At 30.7% G+C, this 27,558-nt stretch overlaps 2 protein-coding genes across 2 annotated transcripts; both read right to left on the bottom strand.

The window, feature by feature from the left end:
• Positions 1–6,376: 6,376 nt before the first annotated feature.
• On the bottom strand, positions 6,377–12,611 carry LOC106640461 (cytochrome P450 6k1-like). Its single transcript, XM_023389243.2, has 5 exons — positions 11,943–12,611; positions 11,024–11,248; positions 8,750–9,024; positions 8,077–8,257; positions 6,377–6,667 (listed from the first exon to the last, which is right to left on the bottom strand). The coding sequence occupies exons 1-5, from the start codon at positions 12,595–12,597 to the stop codon at positions 6,507–6,509; spliced, it is 1,497 nt and encodes a 498-aa protein (XP_023245011.2). The 5' UTR covers positions 12,598–12,611; the 3' UTR covers positions 6,377–6,506.
• A 2,855-nt stretch (positions 12,612–15,466) lies between these two features.
• Positions 15,467–23,186, bottom strand: LOC106639992 (cytochrome P450 6k1-like). Its single transcript, XM_089598524.1, has 6 exons — positions 23,010–23,186; positions 21,111–21,786; positions 20,131–20,355; positions 19,728–20,002; positions 19,011–19,191; positions 15,467–16,609 (listed from the first exon to the last, which is right to left on the bottom strand). Exons 2-6 carry the CDS (start codon positions 21,754–21,756, stop codon positions 16,446–16,448), a joined length of 1,491 nt encoding a protein of 496 aa, XP_089454650.1. The 5' UTR covers positions 21,757–21,786; positions 23,010–23,186; the 3' UTR covers positions 15,467–16,445.
• Positions 23,187–27,558: the final 4,372 nt, after the last annotated feature.

Here is a 27,558-nt window from a genome sequence, read left to right as displayed (position 1 = left end):
TAACGAGGGGCCTAGGCAGCAGCCGACTTCTCTCTCTTTCTCTGTTGCCTATACATTGACTTTCCACCCCGAGGAGAGCGAGAAAAACACCCGACGCGTACCTACGAAAGAAAAGTCGCATTACGTGAAATCTCCTATCCCGTCTTCTTTTGAAGCCGTATTCCGTTCACCATTAAGGTGGTTCTCCCTCCCTTCGTCTTCGAAGCTCCTCTTAAACTTTCATAATAAATCTTGGGGCTTCTCCCAACCTGTGGCGAGATCGCGTTACTGGTGAGTTCAAGAGTTGCTGCTAAGAAGAACAAGGAATAAGAAGCCCAAAAGAAGCCACAGCCTGTAATACCCATCTCGATTATAGTTAGTTGGAAACGAAGGGCGAGGAAAGTCTCATTAAGAAGAAGCAAAACGTGGAAATATTAAGGAGGGTTGATAGTCACTACGATTAGGAAGTTTTTGGTGCAAGCCACTCGTCTCTTTTCTCTTTTTTCATTTGTTTGCTTGTGATAAGTAGAAAAAAAGGTGTCTTCACTACGATCTAACTATTTAAACAATGATGTGTTTATGAACATTAGCAAGAGCCTTAGAATTGGTGGTAAGACAAAAAGGGCTGAGCCTTCCAATCGTCTAATAGAGGGGTACAGCCCCTTCTCCTACGCTTAATTGTTAAGCTTGTTAATGACTGAAACATCTAACACCAGACTGCCCTGTACAACGGTATGAACATAAAAATTAAGAAAAACAATTAAAACCCGAAGTTGGTCACAACCATGAAACACTGTTCTCCGATCTCAGCGTTTGGGTTCAAGTGCGAAGTGTATAAAGTTTATCACCTATAAGTTTTAAGATGTAAAAATTCTTATGTTCCAAACACTTGGAATTTTCAAGTAATTTAGCCTTTTTACCAATCAAACTGAAGAGCAAAATTGGGAAAAAATTTTTGTGTTCCATTCGAAGTATTCTAAAAACATACAAATAAATTTTTTTTGAACTCATTCCATTGTAGACAATATAAATATTTAATTAATTATATTTAATATGTCACCATATACCCAATAAGATATAGAAATATAGAATATATTAATATTTTTGTAACACATATACTATAATAACTTGTGCACTGGAAATATTTTTTCAATACAGTAGTACACGTTTGTTTCTTATTGAATTTAATGTTAGCCGTTTGTTGACTGTATTATTTAAAAAAAAGAGCTTTAAAAAGCTCATTAAAATTACAACCATAAATTTTAATTCAGTAAAAAAAAATTTTTTACGTTTGACTATGTACCCTAATACAATTTGATACGATGATTGTTATTTTTCCGAATTGCAAGGTACATAGCAGCGTATACACATACGAAAGTACATGTGAATATTATTATACCGGTAACGTCATTTAAACTACACAGTGTGCGGATGGTCATTATTATACTCATAACTTTGATTACAATAAGTTGATTTTTATAAAAAAATTAATATTCCGAAAGTTGTATGTTTCAAAAATACGTCTTTTTCTGTATTTTATGTTTCACTTTAGTATATGTCATCCAAAAATAAGCTATGTGATTCATTTTAAATTAAAAAAAAAAATTGTTTAACAACAACTAATTTTTTTTGAAAGTACTTTAAAATAAAGTATTAAGTAAGAAACTTAAAGTTAAAAAAAAAAAATTACGAAGAGGTGTAATTTTTTTTATCTTGCTCTCCTCTCAATATTTTTCCCACTGTTAAAGTATAAAATAAATGAGTGATGTCATCTTAACGTGAAGCTATGAGTAAAATGATAAATTTCAAAAATTTATAATTATTAATATTATTTTTTTCTAGTGAATTTATTTATTCAAAAATTAACGTATTATTATAGTTTAATACCAAAAATAGAATTTATTGATTCCATCGATTTTTGTAACAGGTACTATTTTCATGTAACATGTACTTTTCTTGCATATATTCAGGCACTCCATTGAATTATTGTGTAAAATATAAATTGATGAGTAAATATCGTGAATCCTTCACTAGTATAATGAATCCAAAATAAATTTTTATACACACAAAATGTCACTTAATTAATGAAATGGAGTATTTCTAACTTGTCAAAATATTATAAACAAATCAATCACAACGAAAAAATAAATAAGTAAAAAGAAAAAATTTTTTGGCAATCCATCGTTGAACGTGTTTAAAAGAATTAATTTAATATTAACTTACTTTTTTACACTGGGCGAAGTGAAGATTAATAACTGATTATTTCCTTGCGCTCGAGCTTCGATACGTCTTTGTATGATTCAGTTGCAGCTGTAAACTCTCATTGTATTCCAAAGATTCTGAAAATTGCAATAATGATTTTTTTTAATTTTCGTAAAGTTATTTTTTTTGTTATGTCTTCTTTTTCTTTCAATAATTTTCAAGGACAAAAAAATGCTTGTGCAAGTTATCATCTGCTGAATAACAAACAAAACTGATGAATGCGTGATGTGCGGTGAAATGACGTCAACGTTCGCTTACTGCAGTCATGTGGAAAAAAAACATGAAGGTATATGAAATATTTACAAAAATTAATACAATAAAAGCAAATTGTGTTGTAAGAAACCGGCTTCATTTTAATATTGATATGCAACAATTTCATTCATGAATTATTTCATAAAACTTATTGAGACAATACTCACATCCATTGAAGAAGGCTATAAGACAGTGATTGATGTAAGAATAGTGATGTGGTAAACATAATAACGTATTGAATCAAGCATAATATATTCGTAGTCTAAATGAAGGTTTCGCGGTTTTATGATTGCGTTTGAGATTTTACTGTAGTAAAATGGCTTAATTTGCAGACAGTAAATAAAAAATTTATCATTAATCTTTCTACTTTACCTAGAAATAAAATGGATGAGACAAAAAAGCATTGTACTCACAACAGAAGGTTCATGTTTTCAAACAAGTCCACAAATTTAGTTCATTACAATTATCTAAAGTCCTCTAAACTTTCCAAAAGATTTCAAAATCATTTCAATGTACATATTTGTATTGACATTTTGAAGTACAAAGTCTTATACAGTCAAGTATTCAACTTGGTTTATTATAATAAACTTTTTTTAATATTGTCTCGCAGGCAAGGTGAATTTAGCTCAAAAAATAGTTACTTGTTCAAGATTATTTTCATTCACAGATAACATAATAATTTTTTATAATAAGTGATGTGTATAACAACATGACGTAACATATTTGTTATATCTTGGCTGATCATTTAATTTAAATAAGTGGATGCAAATTAGGTATCTAAAATAATCATTATCTGGATACTCATTATCATACGCTCCGTAACTCATTTTACGTACAATGAATGTATCTTCTTCATTTGTCTTTATAATTTTTTTTAAAGTATTTTAAAACTCTCGGTCGTTTCAAATAATTTGTTAGTATCGTATTTTTAAAATGACTTTCTGTTCAGATTGAAAGTTAGATATTGTTATGTACGATAGCATTAGTAGATACATCAACAGTACACTTTGGTTGTGTTGTTTAATATTCAATAAAAATTTTTATCACGTGTAGACTAAGTTGATTAAACATCGAACAAATTTTGTGATCTTTCTCTTTGCACAGTTGTACAAATTATCCACAAATTTAATTAAATTATATGACGGAAAACTTAAAAGAGCTCGAGGGTAAAAAAGATACTTAAAAATTTTTGAACTTTCCAGATGGAGTTAAACACAAAATGTAAATTAATTAATCTTAATGTCTTTACTTGGGTTTCTAGGAAAAAAATTATAGGATATTTCCTTATTTTTGCACCATGAAAACTTGCAGCTAATATTTTCAATACTTACCGAGTAACTATGTACTGTACCCGTTTGAGAAATTATACACGTTTGTCTAACTTCTCTGCGGGATTTTTTTTTAAACGCGTACAATGAAAGAAAAAAAAATTCTGACTCTTACCAGACCCCACGCTTAGCACCAAAACTGTTACGTAGGGAAGATATTGGTAAGGAGGTGCTTGGCGAGAATGATCAGTATATATATTTTCTTAAACACTTTTATTCGAAATGCCCATCTATAAGGCAAAGTCGCGTGTGTGGTTCCGTTCTAGGCTCATTGTGTCCTTCTGTAGTTATTCCTCGGCGTCTTCATTCGGTAACGCTCGAGTCCCTTGGTAACGCCCGACCCTCTTGATAGTGATCGACTACCGAAGGCCGAAAGCGCGAATCAATTGCCGAATGCGCGAATACCCGACTGTCGCGATTTGAGGCTCGCTGGGCCTTATATTACCTTGTTCCTCACCTGTCGATGCCTTCTTGATAAAGTAGCCTCGCTGTTACTAGGGAGAGTCAGTATGATATGCCTTGCATATCGTACGTTACACTAGCATGAGTAAAAAAAAATTTTTTCTGCTTCACAACATTTTTGTCGTACAAACCTTTCAATTTATGTCCTCAATAAAAAATTTTTTGTAAAAAGTTGTACTTCTGCAACCTTTCTGAATCGTACAATAGGCCAAATATGTATAACTTAAAAGTCGTTGATATAGCTAGTTTATTTGACAGTTTTAAATGATTTCAACAATCTTTACATTTGTTCATTGAAATAGTGACTTATTTAAGTTTATATTTTCCATGATCTCTAACTATTTTTGGCTGAAAATGAGCCTTAAATATTTTTAACACATGATCTTTATAGAGGTTAATTAATTTTTCTCAGAAAATTGCGTTTTAATTAAGAAGATAATGCTTTTTCATAATTAATGAGTTTCTCTGTTACGAAAATATTATTTAAATACTCAAGTTATTCTGGAAATCTGATGCCATCTGTTAGCTACTTTGGGAAACCAAAAAAATCAGTTTTATTCGTAATCAATAATTTTAATTTTGAAAAAAATTATACACTTGAGTTTTCATAAAATTTTTTATTTAACTGACACAATAAGTAAACCTTGTTAAAAAACACACTAATGAGAATTGAATTTTATTTTAATGCAAAAATTGAAACAGATTTTACGACGTACAAATCTGGAAGTTTATTTGTAATGAATTTGTTAAGAAAGAAAACTTTTAACAGTAGGATTTATTTTTAACAATGATCAGTAACTACTGAATTTAAGTTTTCTGTATATTATTGCTTAAAATATATAAGTAAATTTATACTATAATTTTTTAGAGAATTAGTGTAGTTGGAATGAAATTTTTTTTTTTTTTAGTTTTGCGAAATTTCAGACACCTAATTACATGTAAATTTATAGTACGAAAAAAATTATGCATATAAAAAACTAAGAATTAAATAAGACTTAATTTGGGAGTTTCATTAATAAGTATTTATCCTTAAATGGTTGTTGAAAAATAAATTCTTTTAAATAATCATAAAATTTGAATTTATTCGAACAAAAGAAATTTCTAATATAAGGCTTATAGCTAGGCTTTACAACATTGAAAAAAATGATGAATACATCGTTAAAGTTATTACAATCATTACATTAAATCTAAAAAATTTTAATGAAAAGAAATATTATACGTAGATTAATACAATTGTATGCCAAATTAAAACAGTGGGATCGAAAAACAAAAGGATTAACAAGTTATCGAAACCTTGATAGAAAAAACCTCATTAAAAATTATTAGAAAAAATGTAAGATGCAAAATAAAAATATTCATAAAATTCAAACATTGAAAACTTCTGATTGTGTATTCAGAAAAATCGTAACTTCAAAGGGAATAGTAATACCAGGCTTACCATACTTTGCCTAAATACTTCCGCGTTCACGTTCCCGATACCATCCATAGCTCAACTACCACATCCACGCTCGACAAAGTTACTCCCTGCAATGATCTCCCACCCAACCATCAGTCGACGGTTAAACAAATTAGCCAAGTTTCCGAGACGATGTATGCAGACTCACTTATTTCCACGGCCATCTGCGGCACGTTGTACTAAGCCTATCATAGACAACGAGGACGATCCTTTGTTTCAATCTTTCTCTCAAATATTTATTTAATGAATGGCTTTTTTCTAATTTATTTTTACATAAAACAAGAGGCTATTTCTTCACAATCTCTACACTAAAAATATAGAAGCACAGTTGCATGAGTTTACAAATAATTTTTTACTAACAAATAACAACGCAAATATGTTTTTGTGGCAAAACACAATACATGACAAAATCAAACGTGTAAATTTGAAAATGACAAAAAATATGTAAGTATGTGTAAATTTTTTTAGTTCAGATTCCAACCATCTAGCAGATAATTATATCAAAAGCATTTTTTTATGATAATTTATTTATCATTATGTGTTATACGTCAAAATTTTATCCAAGTTGAAAGAAATTATTTTGAATACATTATTACATAGTATTTATGTGACTTTGGAGTGTGCCTGCACGGGGAAGACACTTGATCAAGTTTCTTTAGATATTGACATTAAATTAAAAACAAAGTTCTATTTAACGGAAATATTATCCTCTTCTGGTACAATTTGTGTTTAATCTACAGCACTTGAGTAGATTGAATCAAGTAGTCTTAATCAATTTTTTTGAATTGCAGAGTTATTGATCCTGCTGCCACTGTCAGTGTAGATCGAGAATCTAAGACTACTTTTTGTCCTGGATTCTGTGTGACGATGTATTCTCGTAAAATCATTGCCAAAATTACTTTGGAGTAAAGCATGCCTAGCTTCACACCTGCAAGAAAAAATTATAATCATTGAATAATATTTCAAAAATACCTTATGAATATAATTAATGGTAACTTTTTGTATGGTAAAACTTAATTTTGTATTATAAATTTATTTTATGTATACATCTATAAGCATTGACAACTGGTTGGTTTCAATATCATAAAAATTTAAGTTGGAGTAGTGCAGTATTTTTTAAATTGATTTTTAATTAAGTGATAAGTTTTTAAAATATTTATACAGCACAGTTACTTGATTATTTAAAATTTTAGAAATCCTGTACTACTCTTACTTTAATGGCATTCCACCCCTGCGGTTAAAATCATCGCAGAGATCTCTAGTTTGGTTACATATATATAATTATAAGGTTACACGGTAGGTTTGCAGAAACCTGATAAAATATAAATATCAGTTTATCAACTCTCTCGCAATGAAGCATTACCAAAATTCAATTATAGTTTTATAATGATTCAGTTGCAATGTCCTTGAGTTTGTTTTTCGATCCTTCAATATTAAATCTATTACCTATAGAAGGTCTTTAAATAACAAAAAAACCGTTCAAATCAACCATCACAGTCATCACTCGTCTACAGCTTTTCCATCCTAATTTATACTAAAAAATATTACCCTAGTAATAAGCTACTTTACAACAAAAAGACATTCGAAACATCTTAAAACTGAGTGAAAATTTTATTCCAAACAGAATCAAATGTCATCCAACTATATGACCACATGCTTATACACTGACTTGGAAAGTTATCTTGGAAAAAATGCAGGTTGTACATTACGTTTATTTTATTAATATTAATATTAATTTGCTTGCCTATATATACCCTTTGGATCGTAACTCGAAAGAGTAAACACTTGATAAGCTGTGAAGTATTCACTCGGCCAATGACCTATAATAATATATCTATAACTACATCATGACTTTCCTACAATCGATGAGCATTTATTGCTCAGTCATCAAGTTACCCAGACTCCAAACAGACATGTACCGTTTGTTCCACAATATTTATTTTACTACAATTGAGTTTAATGTTAGTTACTTGTGCAACAAAGTGCAGCGTTAAGTTTTTATTTGTGACGCTGAAATTTATCATTAACAATGACAATTTGAAATTTTTTTGAAACATGTTAATATAAAAATAAATTTGCCAATCTGAAGCGTCGATAAAGTGTGACAGAAAAATATTGGACAAGTCGAATTTGACAGTAAGTTAGAAACAACCATAGTGAATCAGCCCCAATTCGACACAGATAACTGCCAAGACCCCATTTGAAGCTGATTTAAAAAAAAGATAATCACTCAGCTCCAATTCGATACAGATAAGTATGTTATTTCTCGTGCAGCTGACATTTGACATCGACCAATCATGCTCATTTAAAACCAATCACATATAAGTTCATACGCACCAGGGCACATTCTGGGACCTAATCCAAATGGAAGGAAAGCATCAGATACTGTTTGGCCACCAGCGAATCTGCTTGGATCGTAAACCTCCGGTTGCTCAAAGAATCGTGGATCCAAATGCATGCCATAGAGTGAGACGAAAATCGGAGTTCCTTTTTTTATAGTGACACCAGTACCAGGAATCTGCAAATATAAAGAGCGTTTGGAAATGGATTTGCAAAAGCATCTCACTCACTGTATCCATTGTAATGGTGGATTACGCACTCTTATAGAAATACTATATACATATACACTTTTTTCACTTATTCTAAGACTTTTCTCTTGAATACAAAAAGACATACGATATTCCCTGACTTCAAGAGAAATTTCGATTCGAAGAAGATGTAGGGAGTATCTAAATTTTGAACCACTCAAATAGGGCTGTGTGATTTTATGAGATAACAAATGTTTGAAGTAAAAATAAAAGTGTAAATATAAATGCATGTTACAAGGAATAGAAATTATTTTGTCATTAAAGGATAGATTTTTTTTTTATTACTTCATGATGCTATAATTGTTGGCATTATCATTTCTATTGCATGTAAAACATTTTGTTTTGAACTTCTGTCTTATGTTTAATTATTATGGATTCCCAACACATTTTTTAAATATTTATTATACAAAAGGAGCTCTAACCTTATAGTCTTCTTTGGTTCGGCGATCAACAGTTGGCACAGGTGGATATATTCTTATAGTTTCGTACACACACTGATCTAAGTATTTCATGTCGTTAAACCCACTGTAGGTCAAACCATGCTCCTTGATTGCACGTTCTATGTCCTCACGTGCCTTATCTTGATATTCAGGGTGAGATGCCAGCTCCATAAGTGTAAAAGAGACGCAGTTAGAACCTGTTTCGAAGCCAGCGTAAAAAGTACCTATTAGATTCACCAAATTGTCACCTTTCATGTCTGTAATTATAAAAATATCATTTTTCTTGGATTTGGGATTTATAAAGATAAAAGTTACTAAGATAAAAGTGTCGTACAACCAGACTTGGCCAAAGCCGTACTTATTATTTGAAAAAAAAAAAAAAAAAAAAAAACTATTTTATATGGAAAAAGATCAATATTTTATGAATTAAATAAATTTAAAAAAAAAAACAAAAGTAACAATAACTTAAAATTTAAATTACAGTATTTGAATATTTTAACAAATACTGATGGTGTTTTAATTGAGATATTTCAAATGCATTTAGCAAAATTTGAAAAATCTACATACTTTATTTTAAACAAAACATTTCAAATAAAATGTTTTAATTATAAAAAAAACTTGAAATACAATCATATTTGATCAACAAATTTTAAATAATGTATTTAAACTACAAACGTATTTGATGAAAGTATTTTAAGTTTTTTGATCAAATAAAAATGTATTTTAAATAACTCATATCAGATATAATTGTATTTAAAATTTTTCATGTGAAGTACTTAATTAATTCATTGTATTTCAAATATTTTATATTAAATACTTGACTAAATACATTTGTATATTATAAAGTAATGGAAATAAATGAGTCAAATACAAGTATAATTTTTCAACGTGTTTAAATTGAAAACATAATTTTTCACGACAAAGTGCGTTACCATTAAATTCAAATTTACACTTTTTGTCTCATTCTATGGTCATATCTAAACGGAATATATAATGTTTTAAAGTAAAATCAGCTGTTACAAGATATATATTCTATGTATGTGCCGTGTGTAGTTTTTGTGTACTCTTCGTCATGATTTTATACATTCGTATTTGAAATACAGTATTTAAGTATATTTTAAAATACAATTGTATTTTATCATGGCATTTGAAATAATGAAGTAAAATATAATTGTATTGAAACAAACTATTTCAAATACTTTATCAAATACATTTGAACCTGAAATAATGTATTTCAAATAAAATGCATTTTGTACAATTTATTAGAGATAAAGTACTTGAACTACTTTCCATTCAAATATTGTATTTAATATTCATCGTATTTAATTATAAATACATTTAAAATACAAACGTATTGGATATTTTTATTTAAAACAAAATAGTTTAAATTCTTTTTTTTAAATAAAAATAATAACTATTCTTTTGAACAACTTTTAATGATTGGAACACTTTATTTCAAATGAAATATTTCTTTAAGTAGTTGATTTAAACTATTTTAAACGTAAAGATAAATACAGTATTTAGTTCAGATATTTAATTGAAATAAAGTTATTAAAGATTTGGATAACTTAAATTAAAGCGGAAATGAAGTATTTCAGAGTATTTCAACTCTGTCAAATATTGTCCATCTCTGCGTACAACGCATATATTATGCATTGAAGTGTGTTTGATATTATTTAATACGGGTACCAAAAATTTTTTATTATTTCACTCAATTGAGAGAAAGAGTTTCTTTTTGAATGTCTTACACAACAATTGGATAATTCTTTTGTTTTAAATTTACATTGCTGGTTTCTCGATAAAGAAATGTTACTTTAAAAATGTCTCTAATTTTTTGGTTGGATTTAAAGTGAAGACCAATTTATTATTTACTCAATACAATGAATATTTATTAAACAATAACAGTTTTTTGAATTTATAATTGAATTTGATTTCGACCAATGGATATATTTTTGAGTACCAGTAGATCGATGGTGTTAAAAAAATTTAGAAAAATATAATATTTTGTGCACGTACGTAATATTTACAATTATTTCTGTGTTTATAGCTGGGACCTTCAATAACAGGGAAATGTTTGATAACATGATTGTTAAATTTCAAGTATTATCTTGCTTACCGAAAAAATTACGGAAATATTTAAAAAATATGCATTTACAAATTTATTAGTTGTTCATAGGTTTTGAGAGAATTTTATCATCGTTGAATTTTCCAACATGCTTCCTGATAAATAAACCATTGGAATTTTTTGCTACTCACTGTATATAGGATCTTGTTTGCCGTTTTTTAGATCGATAACTGCGTCAATAAAGTCGCCTCTTGTATTGCTAGTTTCTGCACGATTTTTGATACTATTCCATAAATATTTCCTTATTAATGATCTGCTTGACAGAACGCAAAATCCGATGAAAGTTAACAATTCTGGTACGTAAAGCAAATTTAATACAGCAATCTTTCTTTTTAATCCATAGAACAAGACATTGCCTAAAATTAGAAATTAAGTGTTATGTTACATAGTTAGGGAAGTAATGAAAAGATTAAACTGCGCGAGTATTGATATTGGAAGTGAATTCGTAAGAGATGGGTATGGTACAAAAAATTTTATGATATTTCTATGTAAAAATAAAGGTATAGTTTTAGATACAGAACCAAATTTGTCAAAGATTTTTTCAATATTCATTGTAAATATAAAAATGATTGATTTTTTTTGTTTATTCTCATTACACCAATGAAGGGCATCTTAAAAATTCTGTGTTAACATTCAGACGTAAAAAGCGTATTTATCAACTACTACTGACAGGTAATTTATTTATTAAAATTTATCGTTAATTTAATAAATACAGACATACGTATAATATGTATGTGTCTCAGGATCATACTGAGAAACAGTACGTTATAAGAAGGTAATGTTTACAAAATTTCAATTTGAGCAAAAAACAAGTATAATACAATACATCTGTTAAAGTTTTGTAGTATTCAAATGTATAACATTAAAATTTAAAATAAAAAATGCTTTTTTTTCACAATGATTAATACAACATATATTTTATATGTTGTATATGACGATGTACTTTTATCAGATTTTTCAAAATTGCTACAAATTAATGGTCTTTTAAATTTTGAAACACAATGTTATGACTGTTAGTAGTCAACGTACGGGAAATCAATAAAATATTACCAAATTCCGTAATCTCGTTAGGATTTTTGAAAGAGTCCATGGATATACCAAGAGCCACGTTGGCAGTAGCATCGGTGGTGTAATAGTAACACAGTTTCTGTGCATCAATCATCATATGTTTATTTAAATTCTTACTTTGCTCCTCCAAATATTTCATCATTGTTTCAGCATTTTGTATCAACAGAGGCAGCATTTGCTTTAATCTGCTGCCATTGAGTGTTGGGGTCAATTTAGATCTCAGATACTTCCAGGCTGGATTCTTAAGACCGAATAGATTGGTCATGCCCATACTGTCCTTCTGTTGACTACCTCCAAAATGCCGGTCTGAGAAGTTTTCAAAACTACTTGTCATAATATTTTTAATAATCTTGGGATCACGAAGTAGCAGACATGGCTTGTGGAAGATGTAGAAGCCAACAAAAGGTGCATCCTTATTGATGGTGGAGTTGTGGAGTACACCCATGTGCCATCCTGGGGCAGTGCGGAAGAGCACGCCATCCTTGACGTGGCCAAACACTAGGTCAGCGTTTGGCAATTGCTCGACACCTTGCCGGTTCCAGTAGTTTAGCTTGTATCTTGCGTAAAAACGAAATATCAGTAGTAACAACCCCACGATGAGAAGTACAAGACACAGGCCGAGGAACGTGACTGTCATTATTTTTATTTAGGTAGAAGCTTGAACAAAAATATGTCAGGAAGATGTTATCAGTATATCAAAGACAAAAAAGTTCAGTTATTGTTTAGTCAAGAGCAACTTTTCACTGTCTAGTCACTAATCTAATCCCTGAATAATAGTTGTTTTTTTGCCTAGCCAGGGGTGGCAAACGTGAGATCAGGGCATTCAGTGTAGTATATCGATTAGTGGGACTAAAGTACCAACTGTGGCCTCGTAGGTACGGAAATAATAAATTCCATTAGTATAGTTGTTGGCTCAGCTTTTGCTTGATTTTTTGTGTACAGTGAGTTTGTATTACACTGTTCAAATGTAAAGTAGTACACGCAAGTGAGTGCAATAAAACCAAAAATATTTTCGATAAAAAGCTGGCACTGCCTATGTTCTATAATAATTTGGTTGCAAGAGTCTTTCGAGATTTACGTTACCAGACATAGTGTGGCCTTGTTTATGTAAGACAGTGTATACCAGGTGGAGGACTGGAGGAAAGAAAGAATTTGTCTCTGAGAAGCGCAATGAAATCATCAGGGCATGTATGCACATGTATGTGTTTTGATTGTTGGCGAAGTACAATATTTTTTTTATGAAAGAGTGATGTCGTATTGTATGTACACTTATTAATAAATTGGTTTAAGTTATTTATCGGGAATTACCGTAAGGGACTCATCACACTAAAGAGAAAAGAGTGCCTGTCTATTTATACTAGAGCTACAGAAAGTTGTTGAACATTGAAGAATGTACGAATAACACTAACATTTTCACACAATATGTAGAATTTATTTTCACTGTGCTTACTGATTTGAATATGGTTCTAATTATTCACTCTATCAAAATAAACTTTTACTTTTCGTCTGATGATATTTACTGAACCCACAGATTTAAATATGTCTTTAATTATTCACTCCACTAAAAAAAAAAATTTACTTTTCATCTGATAATTAATTTAAGTATGTATTTTGATGTGCTGTGTATATTAAAATTCAATTGATACTGATGCTCCCGAAAGCAAAATCTTGCTTGGTACCCACGTTTTTTCAGTACTCTACACAATGCGTTAAAATATATATACAGAAATATTTACATATGTATGCGTAAGATAAAAATCAAAGATAAAAAATAAAAATCAAAAGATGAAAATCAAAAGCCAACTGATAAGTACCACTCATTGTATTAAACTTATGATGATCGAGCAGAGACTGTCAACTTCTCGAGTTGAAACACGAAGTTGCGGTATTCGTGATTCAAGAGGGGGATAGTAGACGTTTCGAAGCTGAGCGTCAAAAAAATTACAAATCTAGTTCACAGTTTTAATAATAAGTGACTCTCTGGTGGGCTCATCGAACAATGATGTACCAGTCATTATTTATCTCGTATTATATATCGTTAGACCAGTGATTTTGAGTTTTTGCTGATTTTTTGAGATATTGTCGACACGCATTGGTCAGAAATTTATAAAAATTTTGTAAACGTTTTGCAGACAGCTGTTTCTTAGTATTAGTATTATGTTTAAGATCAATATATTTTTGATATAAAGGAAATGTCTTTAATAATCCTTTAATACACGTAAATTATAAATATATCAAACCCACAATATTATTAATCATCACCTCTACAAATTTTAGGTAATTAGGCTAAAATATATTTATAATTATTTAATAACGATTTGATTTGTACTAGGGTATGAAAATACACGTAGTACAAAATAAATACAGATATTTTTATGTTATTTTTACATATGAAGTATGTCTTTTTCACACGCTTCAAACGTGTTACTACAACACGCTTTAGACGTGTAACGATTTTGAAAAACTGCACGTTTGAAGGGTGTTTTGCTAATTTCTTATTTTCTACGCAAATCATATTTTCTGGTGGCAAATGAATAATAAAGTTGTACATTACTTAGAGAAACTAATGAAACAAGCAGATTTATGCATTTCTACTGAAAATCGTGAAGAAAAACACTTGAATTGATATTACTCCGCTTTAACTTCTTTACGTTAAAATTCTTCCTTTTCCTTCGTAAATAAAAAAATATACACACACAGACTACCACTTTCGTTTTATTAAAACTAAATATTTAGTTAAATATTTTACACCTGTCGGTTGATTAATCTACAGAAGACAGCGATAAGAAAGGATATCTAGAAGATAGCGATAGGATGGGAACAAAATAATACGTACTATCACTGGCTCACAATACAAAGTACTAATATACTTGTGCGTTGCGTGGCAAGTAATGAGGAAAGATGTATTCGCTGTGAGAATAACAAGTGGTGCCCTCAACTTGTGGCCAGTGTAGCACAGGGGTACGACAACATGTACTAACTTACAGGTAAGAGTAATTTAAAATGTTTTAACAATATCATCACTGTTATTCACGATATTTACTCTTGGACTTACGGATCAATACTAAGGTAAATAAACGATTTAAAAGTATTTTTTTTAATGCAGTGTAAGTGTGTCAAAACAATAAATTTTAGTTCTATTTTTTTGAATGACAATGTTCCCAGGAGACTCATGAATGCTTCTACTCAAAAACTAGAAATTCTCCGAAAAAAATTTATTAATTAAATAATTTATTAAAAGGTTTAGCATTCAGGTGTATTAATTTATGACATCCGATTACCCTTTTATCAAACACGCTGTAACAGATTATCGTTTATTTCTTATGGACATTTTTGTGAATATCACACGGAAACTAGATACTTGAATTGACTAAGCTAAATATTTTTCCACCACTGAACTCATTATTATTAAAATTATTTATATTAAATTTTATCGACCTTACAAATTCTCATTAAATTTAAATTGAATTGGGTTTTTTTTTTTTTTTTTTATTTAATACATTTTTTTGGTCAAAAATGTTTTTAATGCATATTATTGAAATTATTATAGCCATAGAGCTAGAAAATAAGTTTGCAAACGTATAAAAGTGAAACTCAATAGTTTTGGTTATTCAAAATAAAACGATTGTGTGAAACGTAACAATTAATTTTTAATTCATTTATTTTGTGTGACTAGTATTTAAAAATAATTATAAAATTCCAAAGTAAGCTTATTTTTTTATGGTTTTCTTTTTGATGACAATCAAATAAAAAATAAAAATTTTTCTGTTCAATCACTTAATTTTTTTTGATCAGGGACTCTGCTTCCTAAACTTTTACCAGCTTTGCATCGCCTTCCCCCGTATATTATGAGAGCGAGTCTTAAGACTCCATGCATAGTTTGTGATGACGTAAAAATCTAACCATCAGTGATTTTTTTATAACTAATACTTTAAATACAATTGGTTACTGATCTGATAGGTACAGCAAAATACATAACCATACTCAAAAATTTGTTACGTAGCATGTTTTATTTCAAACCCTAATAATAGAGATAAGTATATGGATACAGTTGAGTCAGTGGATGCAGAAGATTCTAGCTATCGATAAAGAATAAAACTAGTCCACTTCTTTACTATTGATTCCTCCCTTCAGCCTTACTTTATTTAACACTTCGGGCAAGCTCGAATTAGAAAAAAATTAATGAGTTTCCTTGTAACGACATCGTTTGTATACTCACTTAGGTCTCAATTAGTTACTTAAGAATCAAGCACCATACAATTTATTTATTCAAACAGACAATACAAAATAAAATTTTACTATCCATGTTCTACGGAAGAACAGAAATGTTTGAAGTATCAATAAGTCAAAATTAGTTCCAAAATTACTGAAATGAAACTCGTACATACACATGTCCGGAAAATGTTGCTGTAAAAAAACGCCATAACGTCTACTTCGGCTACGTTTTTAGCTAATGTCAACTAATCATATATAACATGAACTACACTATTTAGTAATTTTATTGAATCGAAGACTTATTGACTCTGCTGCAGCTGTAAACATGAATCTAGAATCCAAGACCAATTCACTTCCTGGGTTCTGCGTAACACTGTACTCTCGTAAAATCATGGCCAAAACTACTTTAGCGTGAAGCATGCCTAGCTGTTTACCTGCAACAACAGAATAATAATTAGTGTATGAGATTCATAGTCATTGTGAGTAACTATAATCAAACGTAATTTTATTTAATGTATTATTATAACTGGTTTTCCATATGTATCCATTTCTAGGATTTTACCGATTTACTTAATAATATACCACTACACTTTTTTTCCTCTATTTTCTTCTTCTGAGATTGAAAGGATACCTTTAGGTCAGGGCATATATATATATTTATATATTACTTATAGAAATCAAACATTATATTTTTTAAATGATTTACTTTTTCAAAATACAGTTTAATACATTATTTTTCAAAGTGTAATTCATAGAAGAAAAATTTTCTTTTTCGTGAGTTACGTTTGTAGTATAGTTATCTGAACCCAAAAAAAATAAACAAAATTTTAATTTATTATTAAAGTATGATAATGATCTGATGAAAAACTATAACTGATTAAGTACCTTCATTAACTTTGTATCTCATTTTGTGGTTATTACTGTTTTTTTTTACTAATTTTTTATAAGAAGCTTGTATGGTTGGTACTTAGAATTCAAATTTAACTTGGTATGATTTTCATCACAAATGCTTTTAAGATGCTTGTTTTATTAACAAAAGTACCCATCCTTGTTCTATTTTTTATTCACTTTGACAGACTTTTGTATAACACGAAAGAAAAATGTAATTAATATACATCGTCATTTACAATATGAGGTAAACTCCCAGTGGTATATAAATTATAAAAGTTTGTTTGTACTGTCCAATGTACGTAAAAGCTAGAACTTGATACTCAAAAGAATATTTGTCAGTTTGGTTTATTAAATAATATTCAAATAAAAGATTTGTTATGTTTCAATATTAATTTCGGATAAATGAATGATAATAACGTTACAAAAGCCTATTTTAATTTTAAGTCGATCAATCAAATATGTTTAAAGCTGTCTTAAGAGATTTTTTTGAAGAGCTTTGCGTCATCAAGTTTTTTTACCCTGAATATGAGATTTAAAAAAATATCTTTAAAATACCCCGAATTGTCTGGGTGAAAATGTTGCTTTTTTCCAAAATTATCCGTAAGATATGACTAAATAGATCTTCAAGATGCATTTAAGCTTAAAATCGAATACATCGTAAGAAGGAGAAAAACTTGATGCCGAAGAATTCTTCATAAATATGTTTATGAAGATTAGTTGAAACATATTTCATTAATCAGTTTAAAACTCCAATATGCTTTTATAATCTTGTTCTTACTGATTCATATATAGTTGACCTTGAGACATTTCCATCGCATGTCTGTTATTTTCTTAAGTAAACGTTGTAACACGTGTAAAGTAACAACCGAAAGTATTAATTGTTGTAAAACAAAGTCAGCTGAAAATATTATTGTAAGTATCAACAAGTACTAGCTTTTATGTACATTGGTAAGTATACATTAGCTTTTGTGTTGTATATACTTCTGGATATTTATCTTGGCTCATAAGTTGCAATAGTCATTAGTTATTTTACGCCTTTGTGTAATAAAGAAGCCTGTCGAGCTAAAGAAAAACTAACAAAGAGGATAAAAACTGCATTTTTTATTAGTAAAAAAAAAAAAAAAAAATTACGACGATGTTCCAATAAATAAATAAGATTTCAACATATTACCTGAGTTACCTCTCCAAACCCCAGACGTCTTACAAATATTTATTATAGATTTATAAGTCCAAAATAAACTTCTAATTCCATTGGTTAAACTCATTAGCATGTACACATGATTAAAATTTTTTAGTGTACATTTATCAGCTGTTATAGGAGAAAAAACTAAGTATGATTGGTGATGGTTCAATGTCGAAGGTATAAAGAAATATCTCGAATCACAAGTCAATCATGGCTGAGGAGCGAGTGCCCCAAAAGTTTAAAAAAAATTGATACTACTACCAATAAAACAAGCCTCTCAGAAGTTTTGATGATCGAAATTGTACTGAGTAAGTAAGCTTAAAATTATAAGTACTAAGTACATAAGTTTCTACTAAAAATATTAATTCAAAATTAGTAATGAATACAAAATTAATGATCAAAATCGATTACTTGAGTACAGTTAGATATTGTTTTTTTTAATATAATACTTTTCTTGTCAAAAACGCTTGAGAAAAAAATCTGGATGAATTTTAAACGATACGTTACATAATTGCATATAGTTTTAAAAAGCCGTTTATGTTGAAGGAACTATAAAATAAGTTAAATTGATATCACGTTCTATTAACTTTTGAATCAATCGCAAAATGTATTTTTTTCCGATCCAAAGTCCTCTATATCTTTCTCTCTCTCTCTCTCTCTCTTTCTCTCTGTACCATGTACGGACGTATAAAATTTCAACATTTTAATTATATGCTCTTTTAAAACTAAATTCTATTTAACTTGCATAAGTTCATACGCACCAGGGCACATTCTGGGACCTAATCCAAATGGAAGGAAAGCATCAGATACTGTTTGGCCACCAGCGAATCTGCTTGGATCGTAAATCTCCGGTTGCTCAAAGAATCGTGGATCCAAATGCATGCCATAGAGTGAGACGAAAATCGGAGTTCCTTTTTTTATAGTAACACCAGTACCAGGAATCTGAAACAAATGAGCTGTTAGAAATTAAATTCTTTAAAATCTACAATAGCTTATCATTGCTTGCGTTAGATTTCAGGTGGACTAGCAAACAAGTAAAATAAAACGGAAGAACGCATTACTTTTATCTCGTCATTGTGACCAAGCATTCATTATCTGCCCTTCTTTCTTTTTTTTTAACTTTGCAAGTTGATAGATAAAACCATGATAAAATTATTACTTTGACTAAAATTAACTTATCTCTCATTTTTTTGTCTTTGAACTAGTAATTCGTAAAGTGAGAAATAAAAAATTGTTATAACTTAAAATTTTCTCTCAAGCAAATTGTGTATTTTTCGTTATTCAAGTGATCCCTTCAATCAATGTATTTTGAGCTCAGGTCAAGTCTAACCAAAAATCAACATAGTATTGCCCCAAAACTTTTTTTTCCCAATTTTGATTGTTGCTCATGCAACATTGTATTGATAGCATAGAGATAAATTGATTTTTATATTGGCACCTGATATTTTTTGAAAACTAATCATAAATAAATGGCTAACCTCGTAGTCTTCTTTGGTTAGGCGATCAACAGTTGGTACAGGCGGGTGCAGTCTAGCAGATTCGTATATACACTGATCTAAGTATTTCATGTCGTTAAACCCACTGTAGGTCAAACCATGCTCCTTGATTGCACGTTCTATGTCCTCACGTGCCTTGTCTTGATACTCAGGATTTTCTGCCAGCTCCATAAGTGTAAAAGAGACGGAATTAGAGCTTGATTCGAAGCCAGAAATGTAAGTACCTGTTAGATTTACTAAATTGTCACCCTCAATTTCTGGAATTGTAAAAATTTCATTGGTTATACATCTAATTACACATTCCATACAGGACAATAATTATTAATTATACAATGTTTAATAATTGTTGTATTTAAAAAAAAATTATGTAAAATAAATTACTCACTGTAAATAGGATTTTGTTCGCCGTTCTTCAGTTCAATGAGTATATCGATAAAGTCACCTCTTTTATTATCAGTTTCTTCGCGATTTTTAAGACTTTTCCGCAGTATTGTCCTTACTAAGGATTTACTCAACAAAAGACGAGGTCCGATTATCGTAGCTATTTCTGGCATGAAAAATAGGTTGACCAAAGCAACCATTCGTTTAAATCCGTGAAAGAAGTCATATTCTAAAAAAAGGAAAATAATGTTAGTAATTCAGACTACTTAAAAGGTTTAAGTTCATTCAAAATCTTATTTTACGTTGTAGCAATAAATTAAAAAGTGGATGGTAAACCAACGTTGCTTGGACCAATTTTCAGAAAAAGATTATGTTAGGTTCTATACAAAAGTTTCTATACAACAGTCTTGGTTTGCCACTCTGTATTCATGTCCTTATATTAGTACAAATATTTTCTAGGTATAATTCATTCCAAAAAATCCTTTTTTCAACTCAAAACAAACTCAACATCTTTGGAGTAAAATTCCAATCCAAAATTATACACAATACAATTATAATCCATGCAAGTATATTAGGAATTATATGCTTTACATTTTTCCTCAAATAATAGTTTCTTTACGTAAATAGAAGTAACTACGACCTAGAAGTAATTAAAAAATACAATTCTTATATCCTCAGCTCTAAATTAAATTAATATAGATCACAGGATCAATATGAGTTATGAACCTTTAGAATGTGATATTATTTTTAATAACACTAGGTTCTTAATGAGGATTAGGGGCTTGAAAATAAAAAATTTTGTTTCATATTTGTTAAATTTGAGATCAGTTTGAAGTTCAGATTTTTCTACATTGATAATAATCACTATAAGGGTTTATTTTCAGTTACATTTAATAAAATTATGTGTTTAGTTGTTTCTTAACATCAAACTTAAAATCAACCCTAAGCCTTTACAAGTGTAAGAAATAGAAGAACAATCGTTACCGAATTTGGTGTACTCATTAGGATCATGGAACGAGTCAACTGTGATACCAAGAGCGATATTGGCAGTGGCATCAGTGGTGTACTTGTAACTTAATTCCTGGGCATCAATCACTGCCTGTTCGTTCGACTGATTGGTTTGCTCCTTTAGATAGTTCATCATAGTCTTGGCTGTCTGCATCAACAGAGGCAGCATTTGCCTTAGTTTGTTGCCACTGAGTGTGGGAGTGATCTTAGATCTCAGGTATTTCCAGGTTGGATTCTTGAGACCGAATAGATTGGTCATACCCAAGCTGTCCATCTGCTGGGTACCTGCATAATGGCGATCTGTGAAGTTATCGAATCTTCGAATCATGACATCCTTAATGATGTTGGGATCACGAAGTAGCAGGCATGGCTTGTGGAAGATGTAGAAGCCAACAAAAGGTGCATCCTTATTGATGGTGGAGTTGTGGAGTACACCCATGTGCCATCCTGGGGCAGTGCGGAAGAGCACGCCATCCTTGATGTGGCCAAACACTAGGTCAGCGTTTGGCAATTGCTCGATACCTCGCCGGTTCCAGTAGTTTAGCTTGTATCTAGCGTAGGAACGAAACAGCACGAGCGCCACAGCCCCAAAGACTAGTACGAGGAATATACCGAGAAGCATAGCTGGGATGATCCTTATTAAGACGAGAGACTTGAACAAAAAGACGCCATATGAATATTTGTTTTTTCAGAAGTAACAGCAAAGTTTTACAGTCAACTGCACCGATCGTTTATTTGCGATAGTCAATTTTCTATGAGTAACTATTTAAAATTTAGATATAGGATGTGTGCCTACTGCTAAGCAAATTTAAATTACAATTGGAAATCTTTCTAATTTTCTTCTCCTGAAATCTGCTACTAAGCCTTACAGATATACTGTAGTCATTCTTTTTCAAAATAACAAAGTATTTCCTTTACTGTATATTCCTCAGTCAAATGAAAAATTGTTTATGAATTATTCATATGAGGAAAAAACTAGGATACATTATTCACAATTAGAAAACGTGTTTTTTAAAAGAGACTCAAAAGTATGAAAAAATCTCATAAAAAAGCGAAAATATTTAAAACAGATGTTTTGACCATGTTGTCACGTACGATATCATAACAGTTTAAAAAGAACTTAGTTTCACATTTTCGTAAGAAAAAAAAAAAACATTGTCTCACGTTTTGAATAAGAAAAATATAGATAACAAAGAAACGATGTGGAAATCTTTGTATTGTCACAACCGGTTATGTAACTATTTCTTAGTAAGGAAAAAACATTTCTGCACTACCCGAAATATTTGGTAAGAATATACGTGTGGTATTATCATACATCTAATAAAATATTTTCCGTATTTCAGTGCTCACGTGCATAGCTGATAAATGTTTCGAAAAAATCACAACAAAAATTTTACTTCCAACCGAATAAGGCTCTAATAATTCCTTCTAAATAATCAACAGTTTTTAAGACTTTTTGAAATAAATTTACTTTTGATATCAGTGACCTTGATATTACATTCTGTAAAATTTTCATAAAAATTACGAGTCATAAGTTCACAAAAAAAAAAAAAACAGATTTATTAATTATTTATAGGCATCGTCTCTTTCTTTCATGTATTTTTTTTTTTTTTTTTTTTGTAACTTTGCAAGTAAGACTCAATAAGGGCGGACTGATTAGATTACACTAAGATCAGATTAGACAGCATATAGGAGAAAAAAGTAAAGAACAATAGGGCTAAGGTCAACATTTTCCCAGAAACCAACACCTTAAAAGTAAAAAATCGTATGTTTGTATGAGTAGTAAAGAACAAGCTGTAAAAAATGGTTAAATATATGGAAAAAGCATATCTTGTTTAATTTTTCATGCTATTAATATTTAAAAAGTTATCTTACCTTGACTGATTAAAAAGCTTATTGTGGCATGTACTTTTAACGTGTTACTCGAGTTAAATGAAGGCAAATCAATGCTCTTAACTATTTTCAAAGTATCATCAACAATCTTGAAGATAAGTTTTCTCCAAATGCCTTAACTCCTAACAGTCGAGCAGAAAGCTCTAGCTGAAAAGAGGCTATTTCACAAAGCAGCACGTATATATATCCTGAGACGACAATAATTTTCATTTAAAATGTAATGTAACATGTACTGAGATTAGACAAAGAGGCGTAGCTAAGCGATGTTCAAGGCTCGTAAGCGCCATTTTTAAGTACATGTAGAGGATAAAGACGTGAATAACTAAGCTCAAGGCGAGGAAATATATTATAACACAAGCAATTGTTTGAAAAGGTTTTGATTAGACAATCCAAACATTTCCCTTACCCGAACAGCTTTTTGTTCCATAAAATAAAAAAACCTACGAACACGTGGGACTATGGCTCAGCCAATCATGGCTAAGTTTAAAACTCTATAGCTGATTTGCTGATTAGCTGAGCCAAAATTTCAACACGTTTATAGGATTCTTTATATTGTAAAACAGGAAATTACTAAGGTAGATAAAGGGACACAAAATTTTCTTCAACGTGCGCGTGGAAGACTATCACAGCGTGACGTCACCCCATTTAAAATAACACGGTGTGACGACAACCTGTGATAGTCTTCCACGTGCACATCGAGCTGAGCAATGTTGCCACATTCTTAAACTTACGAGCGTACCGTAACAGTTCATCAATTAGGGCAGCATAAAACTTCTTTGTTTTTCTATATTTACTCACTAAAGTAACAGATAAAATGTAGAATATGGCTTACAACAGTCTCTACGATAATTTTATACCATATTTTAAAGAAAATAATGATTAATTTTTAGTCTCCCCATTTTGATACGGCACTAGGCGCTGGATCCACCTTAAATTATAAAGGTAAAATATTACCAAAAAATTTGAGGGTATTTTTCGGGTGCTCTGGTTTCCTATAACCTTTGTCCAAAGTTTGAAAATTTTTTTCGTGTAGTCAAAATTTTTGATGCTTCCATTATTTCTTCACATCTCAAGAGTACGTGTAGCAAATTTCACATTTTATGTGAAACGGTAGAAAATTGTTAAGAAATTTGGTGGAAAGGCTTCTCGCTACATGCAGTCGATGGAAAACACCGATAAGACATACCATGAAGCGAGGAGGGGCTTGTTCACGTTTTTGTTCATATTTCTGTTTCTTTATGTTTAACTTTAGTTTTCTTTTCTTTAAATGAACTACAAATTTGAACACAAATTCAGTCCAACTCATGGGATCTCAAGGAATAATTCTTTTCATTTTATAAAATTGTTAAATCAGATTAAAGGGGACCACCTCAAAATATCATTCATCAATAATTAAATTATTCGAGAAAGTAAAAGTTTAACTAGAATTCGTATTTTTCATGTGCTCAAGAGTAATGTTTTTACTATTTTAGAACATAACTACTACTTAGTCAAAAAGCATTCAAAATTATGACAGCTCACAATTTTTTCACGCAAGTTGAACCAAAGCTTAGAAATTCTACTTTGTTTTCACATTTGTTGTACCGGTATGAGTTTTAGGAAAAACGTCCAACTCGTTTGAACTTTGGAATATAATTATTTCCAATGTACAATATTTCCGGAAAAGATATAAAATACCTCCAGATTTTAGCTGTACACTAAATTATATGTTATCAACTTTCGATGCATAACGATATTATTGTTCCCGTTTGTGTTCGGGTTTAGTAAACACTTTTTTTTTTTTTTTTTTTTTTTTTGTTTGATGGAGCGGGGAGGGGAAAATTTTCATAGACACCCCAGCTGATCCGGTGGTAGTGTCGGATTCACCCGGTGTGCCTACCGATTAAAAACTAACCTCCCCGCATGGGACAGGTCCGTGAGGACCACTCCCCTGGAAGACAAAAGGGCATAGGAGAAGAAAGAAAAAGGAAAATAACGGAGAATTTCGGAGGCCGACTCGCTCTCGAAGTAATGAGAGGAGGGGGCACTTACGCATCTGGGCGAAGCTCGATAGTAAACACTGAAGTGCTTTCATTTGACTTAGGCAAAAGTTTAAAATCAGTACTTATTTTCCAATATTTTTTTCTACCTTTGGAGTTTTTAAACATTTGGACGCTTACTGTACCCACGGTAAAAAAATTGGAGTTCACCGCTGATGTGCATCCCAACCAGATCAATCACAAGGGGTTTCTCGTGCCCGTGTGACGAAAACTAATATTTCTAACTTGGGTATTTTTTTTCAATTCCTAAAACTTTTTGCATTTTCGTTTGTAATAAATAATGTTCTACGCTAGCTACTTAATTGCACTACACTAACTAAGTAGAATAATGCATTGTGATCCTGAAGGATCTTGTGACCCCCACGATGTATACATCCAGTTGGGGAAAAATAAAACAAGCCTTATGGGGAAAATCTGTATTTATTTTTTTTTTACTGCACTTTCAACGATTGTAATTTTATTCAAAGGCTTTTATTTCATTTCAATCGTTGAAAGTTCAGTAAAAAAAATAAATACAGATACTCCCCATAAAGCCTGTCTTAATTTTCCCCCAATTGACTATATGTACCACGGGGGTCACGTGCCCTTTTGGGATACCAATATTTTTTTTAAACATCAATTGAGCTGTCAGCCTGACGTTTTCAAAACTATTTTTTATTCAATGGTTCGTTATTATGACTTTATAAAAATATTTGAAAATACGCCGTATCTTGAAAAGGAAGCAAAATAGACAAAAAATAAAAAATTTGTTGAGAGATTTCTAAATGGAAAAAATCGTCATAGTTGAATAGAGAGGTATTGATTGGTAATTGAACACAAACACAATTTTTATCGTTTTCATTGGGCTAAAATAGGCCCTTTCTCAACTCTGAAATAGTGCCTTTTTAGGAAAAATCCAAAATGGGACCTTTCTCACAGGAAATCCAAAATAGGGCCTTCTTTCGTCCCAAGCGGTGATATTCCACTGTTTGGATGATTTTACAATGTAACATTTCATTGACTGTAATTTAAAAAATAGATACCTTTATTTGAATTATCATCAAACGTGTTTATTTTGATTGGTACCTGTATAAGTGGACCATACTGTTATCATAGCAACAGTTAAACAATTAAAATTTGTACAGCGTTGATGAATGAGAGACGTTCACACGAAATAAATTTTGTACTCTTGAGATAAAAATTATCAGTTTTCTGTAAAAAATTACCTGTTTTATGCAGTAAGTTTATTGTTTCTTTTTGTTTTAGTTTAATTTATCCCTGATGAAATTGGCTCACTATTCCAGCGAAACGTTGTTATGAATTGATAAACTTAAAATAAAAAATACAATTTAACCGCATTCCATTCCATCCCGTACAAATATGAGTGTAAAATTTTATAGTGTTTATTGGAGACTATTACATTTATGACAAAGACATTTTCACAATTTTCTAGTAAAATTTATAGAAAGATGATCAACTATATCATTCTATGTTACAATCAAATGTTTCTTAAAAACATTCAAAAATATAGCTTGTAACAACTAGTTCAATATCTTGGTAAGAGTATTTAAAATCCAAAATCATCCCGATCGGAAATCTAACTCTTAAGAGGACCTAGCAAGGTAATAATGCAGTCGAATACAATGTATGGCATTGTTACAGATTTCCAATCTAAATACTTATTTTTTTCTACTTTGCACAGAGAGTACAGCCAAAATATAAAATAAGATTATTATTTACAGTGTGGAAAAATCAGGTAAATTTTTTAACATTGAGTAACAAACTATTTTTACATACATGGAACCATGCAGTTAGAAGTCTTTTACCGTAGGCTCATGTGAGAAACAGTAGATGTAGGCTCGTATTGTCTAAGAAAATTGTGCAAAAAATGGGGGAAAAAACTTTGTAGCGATAATAATATGCCATTAAAATCTGTATTTACGAAAATTCATAACATTTTTTCATTGAAAAAGAGAGAAGAATGTGTATGCTGCTTACTAATTATTTTTCAACTTAAAAAAAAAGTATTGAATTTTTTTTTATGATTGATCATTAGAAACTAGACCTCCGAATAATATACGTTCGTTAATTTATTTGAAAAATAATATCCTGTTATTTTCAGATGCTTTAGAGAACCGTCGATTTAAACACAAAAACGCATTTCCTGTAAAATCTGACAACAAAAGAGACCACTCTCTCACCAGCCCTCGTCCACAAAGTTTCCCCATCTACCTTTTCTCGGTATGTATGTACCATCCACTGCTCAACTGCCACACCTACCGTCGCCAAAGAAACTCGCTGCAACAGTCTCCCACGCAACCATGAGTCGCTCCCCTACGTACCAACGCACTAACCAACAAAAGCTCACTCAACCTCAACGTCAAAGCATAGCTTGTCCGACCCTCCGACTCCGCAGCGCCAGGCTCGCTCGCATCTATAAAGCCCCGCGCAATAACACACCCTCGGCCACCCCTACGGAGTAGGGGCTCTCCTGTTTCCTCCCTTCCCGCAAG

Source organism: Copidosoma floridanum, unplaced genomic scaffold (genome assembly GCF_036245765.1).
Source record: "Copidosoma floridanum isolate Cflo_tuat_1 unplaced genomic scaffold, Cflo_Japanese_pri ptg000006l, whole genome shotgun sequence".
In the NCBI taxonomy this organism is placed as follows: Eukaryota; Metazoa; Arthropoda; class Insecta; order Hymenoptera; family Encyrtidae; genus Copidosoma; species Copidosoma floridanum.
This window is presented reverse-complemented; position numbering and strand designations above follow the sequence as displayed.

Coding starts and splice junctions, on each gene's coding strand:
- LOC106640461 (XM_023389243.2), bottom strand. CDS start 12,597: ATGACAGTCACGTTCCTCGGCCTGTGTCTTGTACTTCTCATCGTGGGG. Junction 8,258..8,749: donor GAACCAAAGAAGACTATAAG/GTTAGAGCTCCT, acceptor TTATATTTGCAG/ATTCCTGGTACTGGTGTCAC. Junction 6,668..8,076: donor AGGTCCCAGAATGTGCCCTG/GTGCGTATGAAC, acceptor TTTTTCTTGCAG/GTGTGAAGCTAGGCATGCTT.
- LOC106639992 (XM_089598524.1), bottom strand. CDS start 21,756: ATGCTTCTCGGTATATTCCTCGTACTAGTCTTTGGGGCTGTGGCGCTC. Junction 20,356..21,110: donor TAATGAGTACACCAAATTCG/GTAACGATTGTT, acceptor TCCTTTTTTTAG/AATATGACTTCTTTCACGGA. Junction 19,192..19,727: donor TAACCAAAGAAGACTACGAG/GTTAGCCATTTA, acceptor CATTTGTTTCAG/ATTCCTGGTACTGGTGTTAC.